The 12,489-nt window shown below is 29.0% G+C and overlaps 1 protein-coding gene across 2 annotated transcripts; it reads left to right on the top strand.

Moving 5' to 3' along the window:
* The first annotated feature begins 805 nt into the window (after window positions 1–805).
* yata (N-terminal kinase-like protein yata) lies at window positions 806–7,165 on the top strand. Of its 2 annotated transcripts, none has more exons than XM_065516065.1 (13): window positions 806–1,689; window positions 1,749–1,972; window positions 2,032–2,358; window positions 2,414–2,492; window positions 2,580–2,801; window positions 2,857–3,012; window positions 3,115–3,230; window positions 3,302–3,450; window positions 3,504–3,668; window positions 3,736–3,881; window positions 3,956–4,075; window positions 4,137–4,548; window positions 6,511–7,165. In XM_065516065.1, the coding sequence occupies exons 1-13, from the start codon at window positions 1,309–1,311 to the stop codon at window positions 6,636–6,638; spliced, it is 2,625 nt and encodes an 874-aa protein (XP_065372137.1). In that variant the 5' UTR covers window positions 806–1,308; the 3' UTR covers window positions 6,639–7,165. The 2 variants fall into 2 exon arrangements, with proteins under 2 accessions (XP_065372137.1, XP_065372136.1); XM_065516064.1 differs by having other exon boundaries at window positions 3,947–4,075.
* The last annotated feature ends 5,324 nt before the right edge of the window (window positions 7,166–12,489 follow it).

Here is a 12,489-nt window from a genome sequence, read left to right as displayed (position 1 = left end):
AATAAAAAAATTTTTAAATTTAAAATAAAAAAATTTAAAAAACAATTGGAAAAAAATAAATTTTGTTTACTTAAAAAAATTTAAAAATTTTATTTTGAAGTATCATTTAGTAAGGGTATATTAGATTCAGCACAGCCGAATAAAGCTCTCTTACTTGTTCAGCAATATATTTTTCTTCTATACTTTCAAGGGGTAAACATCATATAAAAATATTATTAGAGTCCGAAAATTATTATGCGAAGCCCGGATGAAGGCTTTCTACTCAGAATCTAATTATTATTTTAGGAGATATTTAAGATTCTAGTGATTTATAAATGTTAATGAGTCCCAAAATATAGTTATTTTAATTTTAGAGCATGTTTCAGCCCATTTTTACATTGTACACTCCAAAAATCTTGGTTTTTCATTACGAAAACTTTATGCAAAATATTGAAATAAAAATATAAAGATTATTATAAAAAGGACCTTTGGTCTGTTCAATAAAAAAAAACTGTTACAAATTATTGCAAATTTTTACACAAAAATTTTGTTTGAAAAACTGGAAAATTTATTAACAATTTGTGAAAATTCGTAATAGTCTTTTGTTATTGAACAGGCCACTTAAGTTTAAATAAATATCATTTTAAAGTTTAATAAAATGTTAAAATTAAATACAATAACTCACAAAATTTAAAACTATTAATTAATTTTATAAATTTTTATAACAAAAGTACCAATTGAAACAAAATGAAAACGAAACAATTTTATTAACTATTCTCGCTGTCAATTTCACGCCTCAAATCGTGTATAAACATAAAATGTCAAACGACACAGATGACACAAAGTTTAGTTGTCAAGAAAAATAAATTCGCATACGTCATGAAAAGTTTGTGAAAAATTAAGAATTTATACAAAAATATGAAAAATTTTACAATAAATTGCACATTAAATGAAACTTTAATTTGTAACATTTAAGTGTGGCTACAAATCGTACACGAAAATCAAGTTTGAAACGGAGAATATTGGATAAGAACATTTTGCTTCAGAGGTGATGGTGTAAAGAAAAATAGTGAAGAAGCAGAAAAGTAAAAAAGCAACAACGTACGAAGGGCGATCATAAAAACAAACGGGAAAAACAAAAGATTTTTTTGCATTTCACCAACAAAAACCAGCAGCTGTTAAAAAGAAAAATTGCGAAATTTTGTGGAAAAATATTAGCAGAAAAGAAAAAAAAATAGTTTAAAACGCAGCGATAAACATTTAGTTAAGTTTAATTTGTTTTGCTAAGTAGAAATTTGTAACAAAATATTTGGGCGACGAGCAAAGCACATGATGTGGTCGTTCTTCTCGCGCGACTCTTCCAAGGACTTTCCTTATGATATTGGCGAACCAGTGGCCGGCTTCGAAGCACATTCCATATGGACACTGCATAAGGCCAAACGTAAGGGGACGCTGGAAGAAGTGTCGGTTTTTGTGTTCGATTTGCGTAGTGGCTCAGATGCCAAGTGCGAGTTGGCGAAGGCCTCGTTGAAGAGATTGAAGACTCTTAGACATCCTAGTATATTACAATTTTTAGATTCATTAGAAACGGATAAAATGTTGTATGTGGCCACCGAGCTGGTTGAGCCCTTGGGAACACACATACAAAAACTATCCACAGATGGTCCGCAGAAGGACCTGTATTTGGCCTGGGGTATATTTCAAATAACGGTAAGTAGAGTAATTTAACAAATAAATATTTTTTGTGTAACCATGTATTTTTATTACAGAGAGCCTTATCTTTTCTTAATAATGATGGCAGTCTGAGACACAATAATGTTTCGGTGTGGTCTGTCTTTGTAAACTCCTCGGGAGAATGGAAATTGGGCAGCTTAGAGTATGTCTCACCAGCCGATGGTAATCCCATGCCACCTATTAAAGTGCCACCTTCTTTGGAGGTCTATGATCCCCCAGAGAAAAATGATCAATCTAAATTGAAAGCCGCTACAAAATGGTATACATTTTTATAGATTTTACTTAAAATTTTATTTTTACTATAATTTCCTATTACAGCTCTGCTGACATGTGGGGTTTAGGCTGCTTGGTATGGGAATCTTTTAATGGCCCTTTGCGTTCTCGCAGCAGTCTCAAAGATATCGATAATATACCCAAATCTCTGCAGTCTTTATACTGTGAACTTGTGGGCGCTTCTCCCTCGAACCGCCCTAATCCTGCAGATATTATAACTAGATGCCGTAAACCCGGTGGTTTTTTTAAAAATGATTTAGTGGACACTTTACTATTTTTGGAAGAAATTCAAATCAAAGATAAGGCAGAAAAGAATCGTTTCTTTTCGGGTTTAACTCTGCATTTGGACAATTTTCCTGGCAATGTGTGCAAGTAAGTTTTGTAATTGAGTGTGATAAGCTTGAATTATTTATTGTTTCTTTTTAAGACACAAAATTTTACCCCAACTGATAACAGCGTATGAGTATGGTGATGCTGGTTCAGCTGTATTGGCGCCTATGTTTAAGGTAGATGTGATAAGAAAATGAATTTATTACAAAAGTACCAACAAAGAATTTTACTTCAATATTTTGTTTATTGTTTTCTCTTTTTAGTTGGGAAAACTTTTGGATGAAGCTGAATATCAAAAACGTATTGTACCCTGTGTCGTTAAATTATTTGCCTCCACAGATCGTGTAACACGATCACGTCTTTTGCAACAATTAGACTTATTTATTGCCCATCTACAGCCACAAGTGGTGAATGAACAAATTTTTCCACAAGTAGCTCATGGATTTTTAGATACGAATGCCACCATACGAGAGCAAACTGTTAAAGTAAGTTTAACGAATTTACAAACTAATTCAATTAATAACACAATTTTTCAAACAGTCAATTATACATTTGGCTCCTAAATTAAATTATAATAATTTAAATGTTGAAGTATTACGCCATTTTGCACGATTACAAGCAAGAGATGACCAGGGTGGTATTCGAACTAATACTACAGTGTGTTTGGGTAAAATAGCACCACATTTGCATCCGCAGGTGAGTAAAAGTGATGACTGTTTTGCGTGTAAATTTCCATAAGGGGAATTATAAATAAAGCTGTAAATATTTTAATCTAATTACTGTAATATTTAATAAAAGGTACGACAACGCGTTTTGGTATCAGCCTTTATCAGAGCCATGCGAGATCCTTTTCCTCCTGCTCGTGTGGCCGGTGTTTTAGCCTTAGCAGCTACCCAACAATACTTCTTATTAAAGTAAGGTTATGACAACTATTTCTTTTTATAAATAATAATAAATTTTGATGGTTTATTTTATAACACTACAGTGAAGTAGCAAATCGTGTCTTACCTGCATTGTGTTCGCTTACTATAGATCCTGAAAAGTCAGTACGCGAGCCAGCCTTTAAAACTATACGTGGTTTTCTAGGAAAACTGGAAAAAGTTTCTGAAGATCCCAGTCTAAGAGAAACTATGGGTAAATAGCTATAAAATATAGCAAAAATTAGTTAAATATTATCTTTATTACAGAAGCAGATGTTCATACCGCCACGCCCTCAATTGGCAATGCAGCGGCCACTTGGGCGGGATGGGCTGTAACAGCAGTCACCTCGAAATTTTATCGTAGTCAAAGTGATTCCTCTAGACCACGACCTCCACTCACCGGACGTAATTTATCAAAGCCGGCTTCATTAGGTAAAATCTGCATAAATGTTAGACAATTTTCAAAAAATAATTTGAATCTTTTATTTAAATATTATAGAACAACCTTCTAGCAGTAGTTTATCAACGACCACCTCATCAGTAACGTCCATGACTTCATTGGAACATGAAAGTAATGATACATCAGCCTCGGCTTCTGATTATGGCAATAATGATTGGGACAATGAAAATTGGGGTGAAATGGATGTAAGTTTAATTTTTTGGTTTTAACATAGTAAATTATAAGAATTGAAACTTTAACTTATTGTTAGACATCACAGGATCCTAGTTCACCAATGGTTGGTTCACCCAATAATGGTCCCATAAATGCCTCTACAACATTAGCTGAAGTTAGGGATGGCTGGGATAATGAGGAATGGGGCAGTCTGGAAGAAGATCCGGTAATTTATTAAATATTTAGAAAGAAAACAACATTTTCTAATTAAATTTATTTTTTTTTAGGGCGAAGAAGAAGCTCAAGAGCAGGAGCAACAGCAGTTACAACAATTACGACAATCACCTTTAAGACCGCATCAACAACAATTACAACAACACCAATTAAATGAACTTATCGAACCCTTGGCCAAGCTCAACTCTCACAATACATCGCCCTCGAAACAGCCACAATTATCCACAACGTCAACGACGGCCACTTTATCAGCAACTTTACGACCAAACGATTTATCAACAAATTTGTCTTTGCTCAGCAATACTATCAATACATCACCAACACCATTCCTAAATTGCAACAATGTTAGTCCCCCACAAATGAAATCACCGCAACATCATGTTAATAATTCAACGAATAATGCTAACTGGAATAGCGATTCATGGGCTGATGGTGAATTTGAACCAATTGATGAACCAATGACGGGTAAGTCAATATTACTCTGTTTATTTCCTCCATTGCTTGATATTTATGTGGTATTTAAAGGTTTTCATTTGCTCTACCTTTCAAATTTAAATCACAAGTTATAATTTTTTAAACAGCACTGATCATATTGATGATATTTTACAATATTACTCTGTTTTTTCCTACATTGCTTGCTATTTATGTGGTATTTAAGGTTTTCATTTACTCTACCTTTCAAATTTAAATCACAAGTTATAATTTTTTAAACAGCACTGATCATATTAACGATATTTTGTTTTAAAAAAGATCTCATGTGTTCATTTCATTTTAATATACTCTTTCATTTATGTTTTATGTCTTTTTAACAATATGCTTTATAATTTTCATGTTAACATTGTAATTTTATTGGTATTTGTGTGTAATTTAACATTATATTTTATTATTTTGTAATGTATTTTATTTATATTTGTAACATTATAATTAAACAGAAATATGCATTTATATAAACATTTTATACTAACACTTTTACATTATGTATTAAATTGAGATTTGTTGGTAATTTTTGATAAGATTTAGCTCTTTAGTAAAATTATATATGGGCATTTCTATGATCCCGAACGCGACAACTGTACGCATTTGAAATCTAAATATTTTTTTTCTTATTAACATTTTTCGAGAAAGGTTTTTTCGATTAGTTGTTTTCAATATATTAGCAATAAACATGATAATCCGAAAGGGACAAAAAATAGAACTCGTTTTCGACAGTCTTTAGAAAACTGCCAAAATCAGCGAATAATTTTTTAAAGATTTTTTGTTTTAATTAAAATGGAATAACGTCGTTCTCAAAGATGGCGCCGCCAAAATCGCCAAAATTTCGGGATGTATTGGACGACGCTCTTGAATCGCATGGGACGTAGGCATTCATCCTGAAATGGGCGTAGAGCTCGGTTAATTACCCGAACAGAACAACCATTATGATAAAACAGTTTTAACATTTGCAGGTGTTGTTGAACGCTATATCCGTCCATTTTGATTTAACAAAACAAACTGGATAACTCCTGACTTCTGTAGAAGATGTCATGATGAAAACGAGGAGGAAACGGTTGAACAGCTCCTCTATCTGTGCCCTGCTCTATCGGGGACGTGGACTACGACAAAGCAGTCATTTTATACATGGCCTAGTGGATCTATCAAGAGTGGATGTTATGAAAGTGGTTTCGTATATACTCGTGCATCAGGTTGGTTCGGTATTGAACAACTTTCCGACATTAAATGACCTCTAGAGGATCTGAACGTGATCTTTTAGGGAATCACAAAGGGACCAATTCATGGACCCAAGTGAGCTGGTAATATTGGCTGCTTTTATAACATAACCTAACTGAATAAATGACAGCCAAGTCGACAGATGTAGCTTCAACAATATGGCCCCTATCAACGGTCAAAGTTCGAAAAAACTATTTTTAAAATTGGAATTATTTTTTAAAATTTTTTTTTTTTTTTTAAAACTTTAAATGGATTTGCAACCTTTAGACGAAACGTTCTTGACATTGGGAGCATTTAAAATCGAAAATCAAAAATAAAGGCCACTCTAGTGTATACTACTTAACAGTTTAGTTTTGAGGCATTGTCGAAGACATTTTAAAATGTGTAGAGTAAATGTTGTATGTAAATATTTCTGAAATTAGTTTTTATTCCTCAGATTCATCTCAATATGTAATTAATTATGTAAATATGCTATTCTATTACAAATTTGTTTATTTATTTGATTTGTATTATTAATTTACTAACTTCATTTAAACTTGTATTATTGTATATAATATATTGTGTTGTTTATAATTAACAAACATTTATTACATTTATGTACCCTTTAATAAACAAATGAATGAGCTTGCTTTACATTAAACATTTATTGTTACTATTATTCATATTCTTTCTAATCTATGAATTTCACTACAAATTTGAAAATTATAAAAACATTTTTAGGTAATTCAAAACTAGATGAAGCACGACGAAAACGCGAAGAAAAGAAATTACAACGTCAACGTGAATTAGAAGCACGACGTGCACAACGTAATAGTGGTCCAATGAAATTGGGCGCCAAAAAGCTTTAAAAACTAGCATTTAACTGTCATTTTAAAACAGTTAATTGTTCAGTTTTACTTTTGTAACTAAACTATAAATAATCATTAAATATTTTTGTTTTTTCGTCTATACATACATATATTTTTTTCTACATTAATATTTTTAGCTTAATTATGCAATATTTAATATAAACAAAATTAAAAAAACTATAAAAAAACAAGACAAAGAAGAAATAATAATAAATTGCATGCCAGAATAATATTTAACAAAAAAAAAAATAATAAAAAATCTACAAATGTTTAGGAAAAGTATAAATACTTTACGCATTGAATGCGATAACAAAAGAAAAACTAATTTAAATAACACTACAAAATGTCAAAATAAGTAAAAAAAAAATAAAGAAAATCTCCCCTTCTAAATTTTTTAAGCAATTTATAACATTAGCTTAACAAATTATTTTGTTTTAGAATAAAAACCGTATGATATAATAAACATAAAAAACAATATAAAAAACGATAAATGTATAATAATAAATAAAATATGATTCCAATATTCATTAGTATTTTGCAATTGTTGTAATTTATTTATTAGTTTTTTTCTTTTCCATTGCACAGCATTTCTGTTTATTTAGTAAAACTTTTATTTACAGTATTTGTTATACAGTTCTTTTAACATTTATTAAACCATTTAAATTTGTATTTATTTTAAAATATAATAAAATTACTCAAAAAAAAAGGAAACAGTTTATCTTGTTGTGTTTTCTTCTTATCTATTTGTAGATTTTATAAATATCAAATATTTTGTAAAGGAAATTAAAATCAACTTGAACTTATATAAAATAAAACAACAAAGAAGAATATAAAAGATATTATTTGTAATTAGGTCTTAAATAAAATTTATTATTACAAAAATACTAAATTAAGCTTATCAATTTCGAAATTGTAAACGAATCTAATTGATGATTTAAGTTATATATTTAATAAAACAAAAGAATATCTTTATCATACATTGTAAAAAATGAAATGAACTAATTAAATATACATAAATATGAAGAAAAAAAAAACAAAATCAACCAAACAACTAAGAAAAAGATAAAAATATTATTGTAAAAAATACCAGATTTATTTTTTAAACTTTTCCATGTTCAGAGCTGTTTAAAAAATATTTAGGGAATTCTTATTTTTTTTTGTTCTAATTTTTGAATTAAAAATATTATTTTATTACCAATTTCTTATTTTACAATGGTTTATTTATTTTTTTTTGTTTATTGTATTTAATTTTATAAATACATATTAGACATTTTGTATACGCCGTTTCATCCTGCAATTTCTTATTAATTGTTAAACTGTTTAATTTGAGAGATATATCTAGCCCAATCATACACATTCCGCGGAAGATTTCTCACTTTTCTCCTTTCTCCTATTGTGAATTTGGGTTTCCAAAATTTGTATAAACTATTTCAATGGGGAAGAACATTGTTATTGGCATAGAAAAAGTGTTGGTTATAAGCAGGAGCACATGAGTTCCATCGACGCAACCGATAATACCTGGAATATTGTGCTTCATATAGAAAGTCAGTGCAAATTTCCATTTTTCTCCACATTGGGCAATGAAAAGCTTAAACAATGTTAAAGTATGTTATACCATACTAAAAGTAAACTGAATTACATTACGTACACCACCAACTTTTTTGCAAAAAATCGTAAACACCCACAAAGTTTGACAACAGGTGGATCAACAAATTGCATTTTGGACGATTGGGAGTGCGTTGAAGTACATCAAATGATCAATAAAAACGTAATTATTATATAGTTTATATTTATAATAATTGTGGCAACTCAAGTGGATTCGACGCCTCCTAGCAAACCTATCACTTTATAATTGTTGAGCTTATATTTGTTCGTTCCCTCGGAATTTGTAATTGTAGGAATGTTTTCTCGAGAAAAGTTATTTCCGTCGTAAATAATTTCTTGAGAATATTTGTGATTGTGCTAATTATAGGAAGTTTATATAATTATAAGAATGTTGGTATTTTTGATAATATTTTTGTTAATCGTGGATTATTCGCTGAAATCTCTGCAATTAATAAATCGGGTCTTTACAATTTTCGAAATTTACTGACATCGTTAAATTGAAATAAGCACCCAGACAAGGCTGTCATAGTATTTCTTAATTTGTAAATATTTAGACCAACTTTGAATGTAGCCAAATTTAACTAATTATCCCGCTAACGAATTCTTTATAAAGGCAGCCAGTTACATCAGCTCTCCTGGGTCCTTAAATTGCTATATTTGTGATCCTCCCTAGATAAAGGCGATAAGTCGTGATAAGTCGTTTTTTCTCTGTGTGGAAAAAGTTTACTTTTCTAGTAGGTGGACTTAATACAAATTGACAATTTAGGTTCTTAAATAAATTGCAAATTCTAAGGTTAAATTTGTTTATATACTTATAATTTTAAAAAGTTCTCTTTCGAAACAAATTAATTTTTTCCCAGATTTAGCATATTAGAGCCTTATTTAATTTCGACCGATTTAAACCTTTAAAATCTTTGGACCAACATTGGACAACTAAATTATAAATCAACAAAATTTTATTGATGGCAACCGAACTTTAGTTGCGTTATCAGTTGCCTAGATCATATTACAGATGGCAACAGGCAGCTATAATTTCTGTTGCCAAATTAGCAATCAGAAATTTTTGGTTGCCATCCATAAACGACCCATGAGCGATGAACGAATTGTCGGGGGGACATTTGTATGCTGTTTTTCTGTAGCGAACGAGTGCTTTGAGTGGACGTTTTAAATGTTAAATTTCCACTCAAAGTACTCGTTCGCTATAGAAAAACAGCACATTAGTTTGTCAGCTTTATTTATCGTAATGTTTTTAATACATTTTGTAAATTTAGTAAATTTTATTATAATTTCGATATAGAAATCATTTTTCGATGCAATAGCATTTCTTGGTATTATTAAGATTGAAATGTTTTGCTGTACAATGAAATTAAATATTCAATAAAGAAAGAGGTATATTAGTGTACATTAGTCACTATTAGAACCCTATTATTTATTTGGATTATTATTGTAATTTGTATGCTTTGGTTATTTCGTTCTGAACGTATAAATAAAATACATGTTTGTATATACATATTTATGCGTAACAACATCAAATGAAAATCAATAAGTTTTCAAAAGTATTAAAAAAATACAAGTTTAAGGAGTATTAGTTGATTTTTTAATGATCGCAGGTCCAACAGTCATCTACTTTGTGTTCTCCTAATTTAAATTGTATATGCTTAGATTTTTTCAAGAAGAAACATAACATACATATGTAATTGTTTTATTATTACTGTATTCTTTAAATTTTTTAAAAACTGATTTCTTTTCACTTTAGTTCTTGAAATTCTTAATTCGAAAGAATATATTTTCGAATTCTTACCCAGAATTGGTTTATTATTCCCCCTCATCAGAATCAGAAACACGCAATTGATGGTGCAGAGTTCCCATAGAATTTATCAAGTTTAGCCTTTAGTTGAGTGATGTTTTTTCCGCAAAAAATATTGCTTTATATGCTGACGAAATTCACTTTTTTTCCAATTTCTCCTTATGTCACGAGGTAATCCGTAGCTTGTTCAAATTTTGACAGGAGTCAACTGACAGATGCCCATTCGATTTTCGACTGTAGTCGTAATAGATGATCGGACGAATTGTCATTTGGTATTATGGTGCACATTCGTTGCTTACAACATTAGACCTGCATAAAATTAATGAAAATATTTCAGTAATAAAATTACAAATACTTACATTTTCAAAAATTGTTTTAATTTTATTTGCAGTGTCGAAAGCAAAATTGTGTTCGTTGAAAAATTCGATGCACAACGAAATTTTCGACAGCGATGCCAACTTATAATACGAATTTTACATTCGATAGTCGATATTCGATAGCCAACGAATATCGTTTGTCGAATGCAACTCATAATAGGGGCCTTAGTAATGAAATTCTTTGATAGGAGGGGGTTAGTAAATTATTCAAAATCTTGGAATCTTTAAAGTCATTTTATAGGACTTATTTATTTTTTGCATTTGTTTTATTTTATTTTTTTTTTCAATTAATTTTGAAATCTGTACAGTTTATAAAAATAATAAAGTCTATTTATATAGAAGATAAAATTTTAAATCATCAAATAAAATCTAATAAGAAGAAACCAACAAACAAAAACTTCAAAACTTTTCCATACAAAAATAAAAATGTATTTTTACGAAAATAATTTAACAAAAATAAATAAAACAAAAAAAAATATTTTTATAGTCGAATTAAAATGAAATAAACCTCACAATCCCCTTCAACAACAAGTAAATGTTAAAATCAAATGTATAAAAACAAATTAATTTTTAAGGCTTTTTTTTAAATTGAGGTTACAAAATAAAAAAAAAAGAAAACAAAACTAAACTAAACAACCCGACAAAGAAAAATCATAAAAACTCGAGCACCATTTTACATTAGTTGCTTTCAAAATGTTTACTTTCTTAAATAAATTTTTCCAAATAATTTTCTTTCAGTTCAATTTAATGCACCCGAAATTACAGAATTTTTAAAAATTAATTTTTATTAAAACCAAACGAACAAACAAACCAAAAAAATAAAAAATATTTTTCGAATTTTAAATCAAATATTTAAAACATAAAAAAACAATGTATTTTTCTTAAAAGAAGATTTAAAATCGTCAGCAGAAAACAAACTAATAATCAGTGTGTTATTTAAACAATATAAAAACCAATAAAAAAAGAAACAGAAACAGAAAGAGACAATTTAAACGAATTAAAAATTTTTCATATTAAATTCAGCTCCAACTTCCTTAATGCTCCTTCTCTTTACTATAGTTGTCATTTTTAATTGTTATAAATATATGATAAACCAAAAAAAAAATACTTTAAATTTTTTCCATTTTACAAACAAGCAAAGAAAAGAATCTCATTGTCAGTTACATTTTTCCTCGATTACCACAACAAATAGAATTTGTACAAACAACCAAGATACACAACATCTTAAAAGAAAAGAACATTTTTGGTATATAGAAGAAGTCATTGAAACATCCTCGCTATAGAAACAGGACTTAATTTCCAATTGTATCCTGTAAATATTGAACCTCTAAATACAAAAAAAAAATTAAAACACAAAATGAATAACAAATATACATTTTTGGTATCCTGTATCTAAAAGAACACAACAAACAAATTAAATATTTAAAAGAAATTAATAAATGAATGAATGAGTAAACAAACACATATTATTTAAATTTAACTAACAAAAAACAAAGAAAAAACAAACAACTAAATTAATGTTTAGAAAATTTTTTAAGACTGCAACAAACAAGAAAAACAAAAATGAAATAAATTATATAAAAAACAAAGAATAAAACAAAATTCATTGAAGTGGTAATTTAGTAATTAAACGTAAAAAAAATAAATAAAAAAATACAAAAAATTTAAAAGAGTTATAATGTTTTTAAAGGGGGCGGGATTTATTGTGGTGAATTAGTAAAATGAGTAAATTAATTTGCGTAAACAAGATGCATGAAAAATACTAAGCATACAAAATCAAATGCGGAATGACACGAAGTACCCAACAAAAACTCTACTTACCTAGTAAACCAGCAAGTAATATTAGAGCTTAGCTATTAAGCCAGCAAGGAATTTAAAAAATTCATGCGTCTTCACCTCAAGAACATGTAGCATTTTGTGGGAATCGAACCAAGATGCACGATTGTTTTTTTTATTTGAAAGCTTCTTTCTCACTGCTCCATGTACGAGTTAATTTATCGTAAGTTAACAATGGTTTTAACATAAACATATAAATTAATATATCGTTACCTTAATATAGAAA

Source organism: Calliphora vicina, chromosome 1, assembly GCF_958450345.1.
Source record: "Calliphora vicina chromosome 1, idCalVici1.1, whole genome shotgun sequence".
NCBI classification, from domain to species: domain Eukaryota; kingdom Metazoa; phylum Arthropoda; class Insecta; order Diptera; family Calliphoridae; genus Calliphora; species Calliphora vicina.
This window is presented reverse-complemented; position numbering and strand designations above follow the sequence as displayed.